Source organism: Macaca nemestrina, chromosome 1 (genome assembly GCF_043159975.1).
Source record: "Macaca nemestrina isolate mMacNem1 chromosome 1, mMacNem.hap1, whole genome shotgun sequence".
In the NCBI taxonomy this organism is placed as follows: domain Eukaryota; kingdom Metazoa; phylum Chordata; class Mammalia; order Primates; family Cercopithecidae; genus Macaca; species Macaca nemestrina.
In genome coordinates, this window is record NC_092125.1 from 14,761,504 (window position 1) to 14,777,957 (window position 16,454).

The following is a 16,454-nucleotide window of genomic DNA, read 5'->3' on the forward strand; positions in this document are numbered from 1 at the left end:
AACCATAGTTGGCCCAAAGGTAACCCTAAATTCTATTTCATATGTTGGCAGTGTTGATATGTAAAATTTTTTTGTAGAGATGGTTGATTTATTTTTGGAGAGTGAGGGAGGGGTATGGAATAAATAGAAATTTCCTTTCTGATGCAGACATTACTGGTTGGCAGTATTTGAGAGAACTGCTGTAGTCTCTCGGTGCTGTTGTTTTCTGTGTCTCACTTCTTGCCTGCACTCCTAGCTTGGTTGTTGATTTTCTCTTTAAGTATAGACCAGGTGGTCTTGGCTACCCTCCTTTCCTACATGTAGAGTTCCGAGTGTTTTACATGCAGTAACCCATTTGCTTAATCTTCACAGTAACCCCATGAAGTAGATTCTTTCACTGTTCCCATTTTACAGATGAGAAAACTAAGGTGCAGTATGTCTACACTCATACTGGTAGTAGCATAGAGCTAGGATTCAGACCTGGGCTTTGTGGTTCCTGAGTCCAGCTCTTAACTGCTGGGCTGTGTGACTTCTCCAAAAGTAGTGTGCTGCTGATTGAAGGAATTATTTGTAACCTGGAGTCTTTTATATTTTTTTTAACTTGTTTCAACAGACAATTAAAATAAGGCTCACCCATAGGAATGCTGCACGCAGATGTGTATGCGACCAGGAGAAAGGTCGAGAAGGACTTACACACAGCTTTGGGTTCTGTACATAGCAAATCTGTCATCTACTAGTTCCAGTTACCTGTTTAACAAATGAAAAGATCTCATTGTTGTCTTAATCTAAATTGCTGAGTTCTTATTGCTACTTTAAAATTGTTCACTGCCAATCTGTAGAGAAGTAGTGGAAGTGAATGATGTGTGTTGGATTTCCTTTTATTTCTCCTGATATTCAGGAGCAGGCAGGAAGAGGAAAAAGGAGAGCCTGAGCTTTCCATAGACTGGCAACTGAGGTCCTTACTGATTAAGACTTGTGCATATTAAATAAAACATTGTCACATTTCCTTTTCAGGAGCCAACACTTGGAAATCAGATTCAGAGAGTAGTGAGCATGGCTGCCTTGGCCATGGTGTGTGAGGCCATAGACCAGAAGCCTGAGCTGCAGCTGGACTCTCTCCATGCTGGGCCCCTGGAAAGCTTCCTTTCCTCTCTTCAGCTCAATCAGACGCTGCAGAAGCCCCACGCAGAGGAGCAGAGCAGTTATGCTCACCCCTCGGAGTGTACCAGGTACAGGGAAAGTTAAGGCTTAAAAATCCATTTCTGTTGTCATCGGGGGTTCATGACTGCCCAGCATTGCTTATATAGTTACACAATTTTGGAGCTGAAGCCCCATTCAGGACGAAAGTGTAGTGTAACTCTGTTACTGGAGTTATTCATTTCTGTTGCTGGAGACTTGCTGACTTTTCTGCATCTAGTTTTCTCTGAATCATTTAACATGAGCAAAAGTGCCTACTTTCAGAGGAGTTAGAAAATTAAGGTTTATGTGGTTTCCTTAGTTATCGGTAGGTAGGCTGTTTGATAATGACCATTTATATCTGTATACCCCCGCTTTAGAAGGATAGTGTGCTATGTGCAAAAGACGTGGAGGCAAGTTGGGGAAGTATGGCCTAGTAACTTTATTTTTTATTTCAGTGTTTTAGAAGAATCGTCATCTTCCCAAGGATGGGGAAAAATAGTTGCACAATATATTCATGATCAATGGGTGTGCCTCTCTTTCCTGTTGAAAAAATATCACACCCTTATACCAAGCACAGGGAGTGAAATTCTGGAACCATTTCTGCCTGCCGTTCAGATGCCAATCAGGACTTTGCAGTCTGCACTAGAAGCCCTCACAGTTCTTTCTTCTGATCAAGTTTTACCAGTGTTCCATTGCTTGAAAGTGTTGGTTCCCAAGGTAAGATAGAGTGAAACATGAGTTGAAGAGGAACTATAGGAGTGGTGATCAAAGTTTCTAAAATAAGTATGTATTTTTTTTTCCTACCAGCTTCTGACCTCCTCTGAATCACTCTGCATGGAGTCTTTTGACATGGCTTGGAAAATTATATCTTCTTTAAGCAACACTCAGCTGATATTCTGGCCTAATTTAAAAGCTTTTGTTCAGTTTGTTTTTGATAACAAAGTTCTTACCATTGCTGCCAAAATCAAGGGCCAGGCATATTTCAAAATAAAAGAGGTAACTACCTTTCTTTTCTTTTTGCTTTTCTTTTCACGTGTGTGAGCTTCAGCACATGAAGAACATGAGAGTTATATTCTCAGATTTGTGGTTCTTTATTCCTTCAGTCAAAAATATTTTTGAACCTTCTTAAATATCAAGAGTAAGAATGAGAATATCTGACAGATGTAGAAGAGAAGGTACAAAACGGTAGCCTGGAGCCACATCTGCCTCAGAAATGGTTTGTTTGGTTCATACAGTGTTTAAAATTTTGATTACCTGGCAACATTTAATTGTTGGGAAATCTGGCCAGGCATGGTGGCTCATGCCTGTGATCCCACCACTTTGAGAGGCTGAGGCGGGCGGATCACCTGAGGTCAGGAGTTCGAGACCAGCCTGGCCAACATGGCAAAACCCTGTCTCTACTAAAAATACAAAAATTAGCCAGGTGTGGTGGTGCATGCCTGTAATCCCAGCTACTCAGGAGGCTGAGGCAGGAGAATTGCTTGAACCCAGGAGGCGGAGGTTGCAGTGAGCTGAGATCACGCCACTGCACTGGGCAACTAAGCAAGACTCCGTCTCGAAAAAAAAAAAAGAGTTGGGAAATCTGTATGAAAAACTGGATTTCTTGGAAAATGAGATAATCTAGCAACACCGGTCATTCCTCCATGACAATGTAATTGATTGCTGGGTTGAGTAGGAGTTGGCATGCTCTTTCCACAGTCAGTCTCATTTCACCCGGATACTTGAAGGCAAATGTCAGGTGCCATTTGTCATTGCACTTTGGCTCAGGTTTTTTTTTTTTTTTTTTTTTTTTTTTTTTTTTTTTTGTGTGTGTGTGTGTGTGTGTGTGTAGAGAAATATTTTTCGGACTGTAACCCTTATCAAAAGGTCTTGCTAGTTTATGGAGGTATTTTCATTTGCAGCCACTGAGATAGGAACATACCAAGGTGGAATTCCACTGTAGCTCCTGATCCCCAGGGAAACAGGGAAAGTCAGATTCCATTATTTCTCTGCAGCCCTGTGCTGCCTTTCTTGATCCTTTTCTGCCCCACAGTACATACTTAGAGACGCTGGTCTTTGCTGCCTCAGCCCAAGGAAGGCCACTGGCAAAATGCAAACAAAGGAAGCCGAATGTGTGTGGGTGAGGTGTTTTTCCCCTTTGATTCTACTGCTTTGGGCAGTTGTTTCTCTTGAAGAGTTTGAATATCACTATCAGTAAAGTTTTATTTATTTTTATTATCAAGAGATGAAATAGCACTCTCTGATTATTGATCATCTTGCAAAGTTATTCTAACAGTAATGAATGTAACAGTTGTTAGACTATTCATGATTATGTTGACACTAAGTAACAGTTTTTAGCAGCACTGATTTTTTTTTTTAAACTAAATCAAAGGATAAAATGACCATTGTATTTTATTCCAGATTATGTACAAGATAATTGAAATGTCTGCTATAAAGACTGGAGTCTTCAATACACTGATAAGTTACTGCTGTCAGTCTTGGATAGTGTCTGCTTCAAATGTGTCCCAAGGATCTTTATCAAGTGCTAAAAATTACAGCGAACTTATCCTTGAGGCTTGTATATTTGGAACTGTGTTTAGGCGTGATCAGAGGTAAAAGATGCTATTATTTCAGCTGGTCATAACTTGTATTAAGGGCCTACTTGGGTATAGAATTATGTCTTTGTTTTGAGGCTTTCAATTAGAAGAATATAAATTATTAGTTAACTTTAACCTTGGGGATTTAATTGTTTTTCTATTTAAAACCTGTTGTTCTTTATCAAATGTTTTTTATGGAAAGACTTGTTCAGGATGTGCAGACCTTCATAGAAAACCTTGGACATGACTGTGCGGCAAATATTGTTATGGAAAAGTAAGTATGGTAGATTTTCTCTGTCTTCACATAAATGAGATATTAAAAATTTAACATCATATGACAAACATTCTCTGTTTGCTAAATTTAATAAATGTTGCTAGTGACATCTAACGTATTAATAAGATGGGACGAGCCTTCAAAAGTATGATAGAAATTATAGTCCCTTGCTAATATATTGTCTTTACATCTTTCAGTATTCACTAGAATTTGATAAAACTTTAAAAGTGTGTAGTGCAGAGTCCAGCATAAACAAGGAAATGACTGTGGAGAGCGTAAAGCCCGTGTCTGTCTTCTGCGGGGATGGGATGATCATCAGCTTAGACGCTTTATTCTCCAGTCCTTTTTTTGGCGTAAAGTTTAATATGAAATTAAAATTCACCGCTTAACAAGTTAGTATGTTACACACAAAAATAGAATTACTCTTGGAACAGACTAAAGTTTTTTAGTTTTTTAAAAACTCTTTATTGAGGTATGATTGACATGTAAAAAGCTGTACATAGTTAATATGTGCAACTCGATGAGTGTGGGGATAGGCCCTAAAGTTTTGATTTCTGGGATAAGACTGTTTTTATCTAACCACTGAATTAATTTTTTTGGAGCTTGTCAAGTAGCTTTTTTTCAAGTTTTATTTTTTCACATGGCTTTAAAAAATGTGTATGTGTGTTTATAAAGAAGATTAAAATAGCATTGTATCATTCACTCTAATTTTAGAGTTTAGGACATCAAATGATTATAATATTTAGCCATAAAGTATTTATTATTCTGAAAGTCCTAACTACGTTTTAAATCATCTGTCACTCCTCATTAAATATATACATTTTTTTCATTGTTTTTAGTTATTTTTTCTTGGCTGGCTTAGTGTGGCAATAAAAGTGACTTTTTCTAGTTGGTAGTTGCCAAATAATTCGATTAGGATTTCTACTAGACAGTTGCTTTGTTGTTAAATTAAAATATTTATTCACATTATAACAATTATCATGGAATGTGAACATACTAACGATTTCACTTAATTTATCTTTCCACATTTGGCTACTGAAAATGCCGGGCGTTGAGAGTGCACAGTGCTTCCCGAGTTTGCCCCTCAGTTGGAGAATGTGCACTGATAGTGCGTGGTAGAGACAGGCCATTGACGTGTTTGATGCGTATTCATGCCCCTGAGTGAATGGAGGTATCTGTGGTCCTCTTTAAGGGACAGGCTCATGAGCTGTGATCTGTTTTGTCCACAGATAAGGCACTATTGAGCGAGGTTCAGCAGCATGTGCATTGATTCTCCAGAAATCTGGATGGATTTGTGCTCATTCATACTTTCTGTATAGACCCTTCTTGTAATATATTCATTTGTTATCTTCTGTTATCTATTCTAAATTAAAAAGTATTGTCATTAAGTATGGACCTACTTAACTTTAGAAAACTTTTGAGAGGTTTTGATCATGTAATGATATTTGAAACTAATATTTGATGTTATCTTTCTGTTTTCAAAATGTATTAACATAATTTATCATTCACTTTTTTTAGTACTAAGAGAGAAGACCATTATGTGAGAATTTGTGCCATCAAATTCCTGTGTTTATTAGATGGCTCCAATATGTCCCATAAGTTGTTTATGGAGGATCTTGCAATCAAGCTATTAGATAAAGTAAGTGTATTTTACTTTAAATTATCTTTGTTTTTAACAATCGGAGGTCAACATTTGCTCTTTATGTTGCTACAATATGTACTTCTAAATATCTTTTGTCAGGAGAAAACACAAAGTTTATGTTCTGTATTTTTAATTCAGTCTTGATTAGGTCACACTGTGGCTCACGCCTGTAATCCTAGCACTTTGGGAGGCCGAGGCAGCAGAATTGCTTGAGGCCACGAGTTTGCGACCAGCTGGGGCAACATAGCGAGACCTTGTCTCTACAAAAAGAAAAAAGAAAAAATATCTTGGTTAGTAATTGTCCAACTCAAGTTTGGTTTTAGAGAACAATAGTGGTAATGTTTTTCCTGTACCATCTGTACTTTACTCTGTATTTTCCCGTGCCAGTCAAACCCGGTTATGTTTTTTGCTTGTTTGTTTGTTTTTTCTTTTTTTGAGATAGAGTCTTGCTCTGTCTTCCAGGCTGGAGTGCAATGGCATGATTTCGGATCTTGGCTCACTGCAGCCTCCACCTCCCAGGTTCAAGTGATTCTCCTGCCTCAGCCACCCGAGTAGCTGGGATTATAGGTGTGCCCACCACTCTGCCCGGCTAATTTTTTTTTTTTTTTTTTTTTTTTTGAGACAGAGTTTCGCTCAGTGCCCAGGCTGGAGTGCAAAGGCATGATCTCGGCTCATTGCAACCTCTGCCTCCCGGGTTCAAGCGATTCTTTTTTGCCTCATTCTTCATTGCCTCAGCCTCCCGAGTAGCTGGGATTACAGGCATGCGCCACCACGCCCGGCTAATTTTGTATTTTTAGTAGAGATGGGGCTTCTCCATGTTGGTCAGGCTGGTCTCGAACTCCCGACCTCAGGTGATCCACCCGCCTTGGCCTCCCAAAGTGCTGGGATTACAGGCATGAGCCATGCACCTGGCCTAATTTTTGTGTTTTTAGTAGAGACAGGGTTTCACCATATTGGCTAGGCTGGTCTCAAACTCCTGGCCTCAAGTGATACTCTTGCCTTGGCCTTCCAAAGTGCTGGGATTAGAGGTGTGAGCTACTGTGCTTGGCCCCAGTTATGTTTTCAGTGCTATATTCATATGTTGCTTTCTGTAAGAAATGGAATGAAAAAGTAAAAACTGAGAAAATGGCCTCAAATGTTAGGAATTGATCGCTGTGATTTGAGAACCCGTGAAAGATTATCCCAGGATTTCCTTCCATTGTAATGTATTGTTATTTCTAGATCTGGGTGTGTGATGTTTGTCTAAGATCGATGAAAATTCCTTATTTATTCAGATAAAAACAATCCAGCTAGGTTGTTTTTGAGCCTGCTAAATCATTTCTAAATGAACATTATAGTGTCCGAAGAACAGGTTTAATAAATCTGGGGACAAGTTAAATAGGAAGGGGAAGAGTTGGGCATGGTGCTCTGTTCCCCATGTATGTTTAAATGACAGATACAGTTACCTTTCTGACCTTGGTGTGGACGTATGGATGACTACCAAACTCATACCAGTCCCTCTGTTAAAACAGGAGTGTTCATCGTACTTCTGTTTTTCTGAAGGTAGCACGTCAGCTTTATTATATAAAACCTTGGAAATAGTTTTTATGCAACAATTCCCTCTCTGTAGCATTGGAGTCAAGGAAGATGTCCCAGAGGAAATAGTATGTTACTGGTTTTCTAAAAGATGAGTAGAGTTTAAAGTGATGGGAGCTGGGTATGGGAATTCTATCAGAACAAAAATACATGTTATGTATTTAACTATTTAGATAGTGGGTCAGGGCTAGGCATGGTGGCTCATGCCTGTAATTCTAGCACTTTGGGAGGCCGAGGCAGGAGGATTGCTTGAGGTCAGTGGTTTGAAACCAGCCTGGGCAACACAGTGAGTGAGACTACTTCTCTAAGAAAAGAAAAAAAATTCAGAAAAAAAAGGTCTAAAAAGGTCAGGAAGGTCTAATCAGGTGACATTTGGGCTGAGCTCTGGATGAATTAATGAGGATGCCAGGAGGGGACACTGTCCGGAGACCAAGTGAGGAAAGGAAGTGCTGCATGGAGGACGAGGAGGCCACAGGCTAGCCATTGGCTTCAGCTGTCTCAGTCACCGCGACAAAGGCATTTCAGTGAAATGCTGGGATGAGAACCTGATAGAACCGGTTCAGAAGAAAATGGGAGTTGAGCGAGTGGAGACAGTGAGTATGGATTCTCTTAGGAGTTTACCCTAGAAAGGGTATAAAGGAAATAAAAGGAGTCATTCCTGGAGCAGAACCTGGAGTTAAAGAGGGGCTTTTTAGAGATGGGAGATAATTAGAGCATGTTTCTATGTTGAAGGAAACGATCCAGTAGAGAGAGAAAAATGACAGTTAGGGAGAGGCCAGGAATAATCACACAGGCAAAATACTAGCCACTCGTACCCACTGGGATGGCTGCTAAGAAAACAAACTAAAAATGACGAGCATTGGTGAGGATGTAGCAAAACTGGAATCCTCATGCGTTGCTAATAGGAATACAAAACAGTGCAGCTGCTTTGGAAAACAGACTTGAAAAAGCAAAATGCTTGTCTAGCGCAGTCATTCTTAAAGTGTGGTCTCTGGATCAGCAGCGACAGCATCCCTGGGGAACTTGTTAGAAATACATATTCCTAGGCCCTGCCCCAGTCTACTGAATCAGAAGCTCTGGGGGTGGTGCCCAGCACTCTGTTTTTATGAGTCCTTGTGATTCTGGAGCTGATACAGTTTAAGAACTACTGGTCTAGCAATCATGAAGGCCCAGAAACAGCTGCAATGCATATTTTTAAATTTTTAATTTTTGTGGGTCTATAGTAGGTGTATATATTTATAGGGCATATGAGATATTTTGATATAGGCATACAATATGTAATAATTACATCAGGTAAATGAGATATCTGTCACCTCAAGCATTTATCCTTTATGTTACAAACAATCCAGTTATACTCTTAGTTATTTTAAAATGTACAATAACTTACTGTAGACTGTAGTCACCCTGTTGTACTATCAAATACTAGATCTTATTCATTCTAAGTATATTTTTATGCTCATTAGCCATCCCACACCTTCCCCCTACCACCACTACCCCTTCCAGCCTCTGTGGCAACCATCGTTCTATTTTCTGTCTCCATGAGTTCAATTTGTTTTATTTTTTAGCTGCCACAAATAAGTGAAAACATGCGAAGTTTGTCTTTTTGTGCCTGGCTTATTTCACTGAACATAATGACCTCCAGTTCCATCCATGTTGTTGCAGATGACAGGATCTCATTCTTTTTTATGGCTGAATAGTACTCCATTGTGTGGAATACATATTTTTAATGTAGTCAGTTGTGGCTGGTGATTTTTAATTTCTTCAGTAGTACCCGGCCACAAGTTAAACAGACTAATAGAGAAAAGATATTCTGAGTAAAGGAGCACACTGAGTGGAACAAGTAGGACAGAAGATTTTGAGCTGAAAGGGAATTTTAGAATTCTCAACTTCTAGTTGAGGATGGTGACTTGGTGAGGTCCTAAGGGCAGCTTTCTTGACATGAAGATGCTTCTCCTGAATGCATGAGTGATCCACCCTACTGGTTCCATTTTTAGTTGCATTGAGGTTGAGCAGTATATGAAACTTAAACACACCTATATCAGAAGAAAATTTCTTAACAGAAATTATATAGAGATTATAAGATTTTACATCATTGGGAGTCATTAAAATCTATATTAATTTAGCTATGGACATGAAACTTTATATACACTAAAATGCAGAGAATGAGATTATGGAAGAAGAAAGGTCAGAGAAGTTACAAAGTAGAAGAGGATCATCTACATTATGTGAAAATGGTTTTGGAGGTGGTGAATGACTTTTCACCTTTAAGACATTTGAGGATGTTGATATACTCTTCAGTGCCATCTTGCTTTATGGCCAAAGCAGTAATAGTTATGGTAATAAAAGCAAATCTTGCAGCTGGCTGAATTTAGGTGGCACAAGCCATGAAAAGCCAGGGAGAGCTCTCTGCTACTACGAAAGGCTCAGTGCTGCCATTTTCTTGTGTCTAGAGACACATCATGCATAGAGATGCCTCGCACTGTCTCGTACTGGGGTGGCTTCTTTCTTAGTGGTGTTTGCATCAGATGTAGATAACAGTATTCCAAATGTGAATATCACACGGGGGCACAAGGTGAGATGTGCCTGTGAGGTACATGGTAATATATGGCAATATATATCAGTATATATCAGTCCAGTATCTCAATCTCTTCTCACCCCTGGAACCCATAGCTCCCAGTTTTTCGGCCCCTCTTCTAATTTTAAAAACACATAGCCAGGCGCCATGGCTCATGCCTGTAATCCCAGCACTTTGGGAGGCTGGGGCAGGTGAATCACCTGAGGTCAGGAGCTCGAGGCCAGCCTGGCCAACATGGTGAAACCCCATCTCTACTAAAAATACAAAAGTTAGCCGGGCGTGATGGAGGGTGCCTGTAATCCCAGCTACCTAGGAGGCTGAGGCAGGAGAATTGCTGGAACCTGGGAGGCAGAGGTTGCAGTGAGCTGAGATCACGCCATTGCACTCCAGCCTGGGCAACAGAATGAGACTCCATCTCAAAAAAGAGAAAAACCAAAAAAAACCACGTATGTTAAACAAAAGCAACTAAGTTCAGTGTTTGAAGTGTTTTATTTAAAAATTTTTTTATTTTTCTTAATCATTCAGCCCAAAATGTCAATGTTTGAAATATTTTAAGGTGCAATTCTTTTTCTCATCCTCCTGCTTTTTGGGGGAACAAAGAGCCCCTGTACCTAATTTAAGCCTCTTACGTTTCAAGTTGTCATTGATTTTTTTCATTAATCACCAATTCAGTAGATAATTTCATATTGACTCCCTCCCTTCTCCTTTCCAGGATGAATTCGTGTCCAAGTCCAAAAAACGCTACTATGTGAATTCTCTACAGCACAGAGTGAAAAACCGCATATGGCAGACTCTGCTTGTACTTTTCCCTAGACTCGATCAGGTATCAGATTTTTGTTATAGTTATACCTTTGAAGCATATGATTTCATGACTGAACCATTTTGCAGAAACTGTCATATACCGTTTTAAAATTGAAAAAGATAATGTTTAAAATGTATACTTCAGTTCTTCACATTGAAGTTATTCAAAAGTTTTTATTAACAGAGAGAATACCAAGGCAATTAGGTATTGCAGAAATAAGTTAGAAGTTGGTTTACATGGCCCCATTTAATATTTTTTCCCTTCGGTATTTTAATGTGACATTTTAACTGTTTAAATAAGTCTGATTTGCCATTTGATTAGAAAATGCAAATACTTAACTCCTATTTTTCTGTAGGTACGTTATTTTGGAGTGTTACTATTTTGGATTATCTGTACTGTAGAAACCAGACAAATTGTATTGTTTGGGATGGGAATAATGTTTCACATGGTGGGTTTCCTTGCCCTTAACTTCATGAATAGTATGATGACATAAACCAGCTAAGGAAAAGGCCAAGTCTCTTACAACAAAGTATCTTTATCCAAAGTTATCTTTTCTCTTCCCTGAGGAGGCAAGAAACAGTTGAACGGACAATCTGATTTTTCTGACCATCTTTGCTTAATATTCCTGTTGAGAAAATAGATCATCATTATGAGAAAGTGATGGTATATGACTCATGCAGTTTTTAAAAACATTTTTCAATGCAAAAAAATCCTTCAGACGTTAAAATTTCCTACTGTCCTCCCTACCTTCTTTTAAATGTGTGAGAGAATTAAAATATATATATATATATACTAGCCTCTTTCTTTACAATCTTATGAAGTCTTATATCTGTGAGAAACATTTCAGTAACAGTGTAAGTATGTAAGTATATTCAAATAAAACTATTTGAAATAATTTAAGAGGAAATAGCTAAAAGAATTGCTTCCAGGGAGTAGTTTTGCTGGATGTGGGGGGTGGGGAAGGTTGCTATTTTTCATCATAGGTCTTTTTGTATTATTTGATTTAAAGTACGTCATTAAACATAAGGATGCATTAAAAAAGGAAACATTTTAGAAATGCTCAACTAGATTACTGAGAACATGTTTTTCTTAGAATGGAGAGGGCCTCCTAGAGAGAAAGGTAATGTTGCGGAGGGTGAGGAAATGCCCGAGCATGCACACCTGCAAGGAGAAGGAAACCTAGCAGTCTGTTATGGAGCTCAGAGTTGTAAACTGTTATATCTTATGGTTTTGTTTAATCTTCATAATAGTCTTCCAAGGTAGGCCATACATATTCTCATTTTGCCTCCAAGAGCACCGCAGTTGAGAGAGGTCAGATGTCCTGTGTGAGAGGTAACACAGCTAGTGGTGAATGATAGAGGTGGAATTCAAAATCAAGCCTAACTACAAAATACATGCTCTACTTTACTATCTCAGGGCTTCAGATGAGTCCTTCTGCTCTTTTTCTACCAAGTAGAAGTTCTTGTAAGATAGATTTTTCTTCTTTTGTACATAATACCTATTAACTTTTTTTTTTTTTTTTTTTGAGACGGAGTCTCGCTCTGTCGCCCAGGCTGGAGTGCAGTGGCCGGATCTCAGCTCACTGCAAGCTCCGCCTCCCGGGTTTACCCATTTTCCTGGCTCAACCTCCCCAGTAGGTGGGCCTGCAGGCGCCCGCCACTCCGCCGGGCTAATTTTTTGTATTTTTAGTAGAGACGGGGTTTCACTGTGTTAGCCAGGATCCATCTCCTGACCTGGTGATCCGTCTGCCTCGGCCTCCCAAAGTGCTGGGATTACAGATGTGAGCCGCCGCGCCCAGCCCTACATATTGCTTTTCTACGCTTATATAAGCAGGTATTGTTTTTCATCTGTTACTGAGATAGGTTCGGTCCCCCAGATAGAAACGCGGTTTTGAAGAGGAGAGGGTGGAAGGGGGAGGGATGATTTTGGAGCTCAGGGTCTTAGCCAGAGAACAGTGCAGTAGTTGTGGGGCCACACAGACCATGAGGGCAGGAGGACGAGGAGCCTGAACAGAGGGCTCAGTGGCCTGAGACCTGCCCCTCTGGGATGCTGTTTCCCACCTGCTGACTTCAGTCTCTGGACCATCCCTTATTACAAGTTTTAAGCCCTGGCATCTTGGCAGATCTTGATTTGAACCTGAATTCTTCCACTTACTAGGTATGTGACTTTGGGAAGGTTTTTCAGCTTTTCTGAGTCTTTTCCTTTCCCTGCAAAAATACAGGTGATGAATAATCTTCCTTATAGATAGAGCTGATGTCCAGGTAAATTATAAAGTACTGAATGAAGGTACTTCATCATTATATTTTAATCAGTAGTTTTTAGAGTCTTTGCTCAGAGAATTGTAGATTCAATAAATAACATGATAAAAACTTTAAGCTATTTTATTTTAAATGGAGACTATTTTTAAATTAAAATGAATAACTTACTGTTTAATTCTGAACTTTTTTTCTCAGAATTTCTTGAATGGAATTATTGACAGGATTTTCCAGGCTGGTTTCACCAACAATCAAGCATCCATAAAATATTTTATAGAATGGATTATTATATTGATTCTTCATAAATTCCCTCAGTTTCTTCCAAAGTTCTGGGATTGTTTTTCTTATGTAAGTAAAGAACATTTTAAATATTTTTTTAAACTAAGAAATGATTTTGACAGTGCTGGGGGATTTGTTTCACTTAAATAGTTGTTTTCGATTCTCAGTTGCGCTAATGTATTGACATCATAAGTTATGTTTTGCAAGATCTGAATTAATTCAGAAGACCGAAATCCCTGGCATTCATTTTGAGTATTTCATAGTTTTTATCTGAGAGTTGTTATATGCAACAAAATGAAGATGGAAAGGGCATTTGTCATTAAGAAGTAAGGGAAATAGGTGCCTTCTGTATTCTTATTTACCAAGCAGTGTCTTTGATCTTAGAAATATGAATGATGAGGAATTAATTGCATTCCTTAAAATTAAAAAAAAAAGGTTTTGGGAGATTTCAAACGTAATCAAAGTAGAAAGAATAGAAGTAATATCAGTTCATTTCCTTTTTTATTTCATCTGTACCCTCACATACTCCCCTAATTGCTTTCCAACATTTCTCATATATTGAAAATCATTTTTAAGGAATTGATACTAAAATTAGTGATAGAGTTTATCATTGCTGGCTTCCTGACAAATAGCAAATTGTTTCTGAGTTATCAGTTCTAAATCTTGAATGTTTTCTTTTGGTTCCCAAATTCACCTTTCCCTCTCATAATAGATGATCTTGTCTTCCACTTTGTGTGAAAATGGAGGTGCCTTCCTCAAAATATCTCTTTCTCCATTTCTTCCTATTTCAGGAGAGATATCCTTATTCTTTTTTTCACATCTATCCCCTGTGACCTATTTGTGTCTCCTTTGGGACCTCACTGAATTCTTCACGCTTGCTCTGTTGACTTTTCCTCCACCCAGCTCTCATCCAGTGTCTTCCTTTCTTTGCTGTTAAACTTCAATGTGTGATCTTTACCTTCCTCAAATCACTGCGGTCCACTCCATTTTCAACAGTGATCATTCAGGGATTTCATCTGAGCTGCAGACAGCCTTTCTCTTTTCCTCCATACTCCCCGCATTAATTTCACGCCTTCGCGTTGGTGGTGGCTTTCTTCACAGCTGATCCTCACACTGCGGTCAGCTTCATAATTCCCTTCCTGTTGTGCTGATAACTTCTCTATTTCTTTCACATGTTTCCTTCTCTCTCCCAACCCTTATGCTTGGTTTTATCTGAAGAGTTGCTGGTTAACCCATCCGCTTCTCTTTCTGTGCTCCCTTAGCATACTAAAGCCCATCTCCGCCGGTCCCTACTTCTCTAGCCACCTGCAGGGCCTTTCCATAATCACCAAACTTCACCCTGTGTTAAACTAAACTGGTAATAGCATCTGGCCCTAAAATTGGCTCCCCTTTCTGATGTCTTTTATTCTCCCAGTCTCCTAGCTTAAAACCTGGGTGTCTCCATAAGCAGCAGAAACAGCAGCCTCACAATAATCCCAAAAGACAGGTTGGGGTTTTTACCCTGATGAAGAAAACAACGATTAAGTCAGTCGTCACACCACTAAGAAATAACAATGCTTTGGCCAGGCATGGCGGCTCATGCCTGTAATCCCAACTCTTTTAGAGACTGAGGCGGGAGAATTACTTGAGGTCAGGAGTTTGAGACCAGCCTGACCAACATGGTGAAAACCCGTCTCTACTAAAAATACACAAATTAGCCGGGGGTGGGGGGTGGGTGCATGCCTGTGGTCTCAGCTACTCGGGAGGCTGAGGCAGGAGAATAGCTTGAACCCAGGGAGGCGGAGGTTGCAGTGAGCCGAGATGGCTCCACTGCACTCCAGATGGCATCAAAGTGAGACTCCGTCTCAAAATTTTCACCTCTTCCCATGCTCCTCTGGCTCATCTTCATGTTCCTATAATGAAGAAAGAGATTCTGTTATTTTTCCTTGAATTGATTTTTAGATCCATAGCCTTATTAATGTAGTTTGTTCATGTCAACTCTCAAATGGGTTAGCACCGCCCCAGGAATTCTCACAAAGGGCAGGTTGGTTCTGGTGTACCCCCAAAACTTCCTGGGCTCCCGTCCACAGTAGTGCCAATTGTTACTTTTATTTGCTTAGCTCAGCCTCTCACTTGTCATTAGGCCTTGTATATTCTCTTCAAATCTGATTTTACCTGTGGACATGAGTCAGAGTGTTTGGTGTAGGCAAAGGAAGCTTTTGCTGACGGAATCAAAACGGGATTCAAAAAAGGTAGTGGGGAAGAGGGGAGTAGTAGGTAGCTTACAGAATGCCACGAAAGCTACAGAATCAGACCTGGAAAATTGGCAGGAACAGGGGAGGCTCAGTGGCTTCCAGAACTGCAGCCGCAGGCAGGCCAGAGAGAGCTGGTTCACTGGACACACGGTGCCTTCAGCAGGGCCTTGCCATAGCTAACTGTGTACCTGCTGTCTCTGCTGCCTGCTGTGGAGGAGGGTTTTCTGTGAGCTCTACTCCTCTAAGTTGTAAGTTCTCAATTTAGAAATCAGAATTGGGGTCTTTGGAACCAGGTCAAGTGCCTTCTTGTTAGTGGCAAGGAGGCTGGGAAGACGAATATCTGGCATTTTTCAGTGTCCCCCAACACTCATAAGATGGAAGAATTCCCTAAACTTGGAAGGGGATTCAGGATAGATATCAAAGAAAGGGGCAGTTGTCCTCTACACCCTTTTCTTCCTTTATTCAAAGCAAATTACCTTACCCTTTATTTTTTAGAGAAAATAACAGTTGCCACTTAGGAATATTTATATCTTCTCAAGAGCAATCAGACAAGTCTGCCTATGTCAGTATCCATCTGAGATTTCTTCCTTCCTTTTACTGTAAAGAAGTAGAATCTTCTCCAGTGCCAGAGTAATTCTTCCACTGGGTCTTTGGCCCTCTTCCTTCCTGTCTTCTTAGGCATTTGTTGCTATCAGCCTGTCTTCTATCCTCAGTCTCGCCTTAACCAAGTGGTCCCATTGGCTTTTCAACAGGCTCGAGTTGTATCCATTTTCTGTGGATATTTATACCGGCTGTTTTCTCGTCCCTCTCCTCTAATCACCCTGGCTCTCTGCTATTTCATTGTCAGACTTCCTAAAAGAGGTGCCTGTGTTCCAGAGTTTTATTATTTTTTAAAATTTACTTATTTTATTTACTTTTTTGAAACGGAGTCTCACTCTGTCGCCCACGCTGGAGTGCAGTGGTGCAATCTCAGCTCACTGCAACCTCCGCCTTCCAGCTTTAAGCAATTCTCCTGCCTCAGCCTCCTGAGTAGCTGGGACTACAGGTGCTCGCCACCTCGCCTGACTAATTTTTGTATTTTTAG

The 16,454-nt window shown here is 39.9% G+C and overlaps 1 protein-coding gene across 1 annotated transcript in view; it reads left to right on the top strand.

The window, feature by feature from the left end:
* Positions 1–16,454, top strand: part of LOC105464111 (tRNA guanosine 2 -O-methyltransferase TARBP1) — an 87,768-nt gene that overhangs the window by 46,139 nt on the left and 25,175 nt on the right. Inside the window, exons 15-22 of the mRNA XM_011711782.3 lie at positions 994–1,208; positions 1,614–1,875; positions 1,966–2,154; positions 3,559–3,749; positions 3,937–4,008; positions 5,527–5,647; positions 10,513–10,623; positions 13,056–13,205. Of these exons, the coding sequence (XP_011710084.2) occupies positions 994–1,208; positions 1,614–1,875; positions 1,966–2,154; positions 3,559–3,749; positions 3,937–4,008; positions 5,527–5,647; positions 10,513–10,623; positions 13,056–13,205 (1,311 nt within the window). The remainder of the gene's footprint in view (positions 1–993; positions 1,209–1,613; positions 1,876–1,965; positions 2,155–3,558; positions 3,750–3,936; positions 4,009–5,526; positions 5,648–10,512; positions 10,624–13,055; positions 13,206–16,454) is intronic.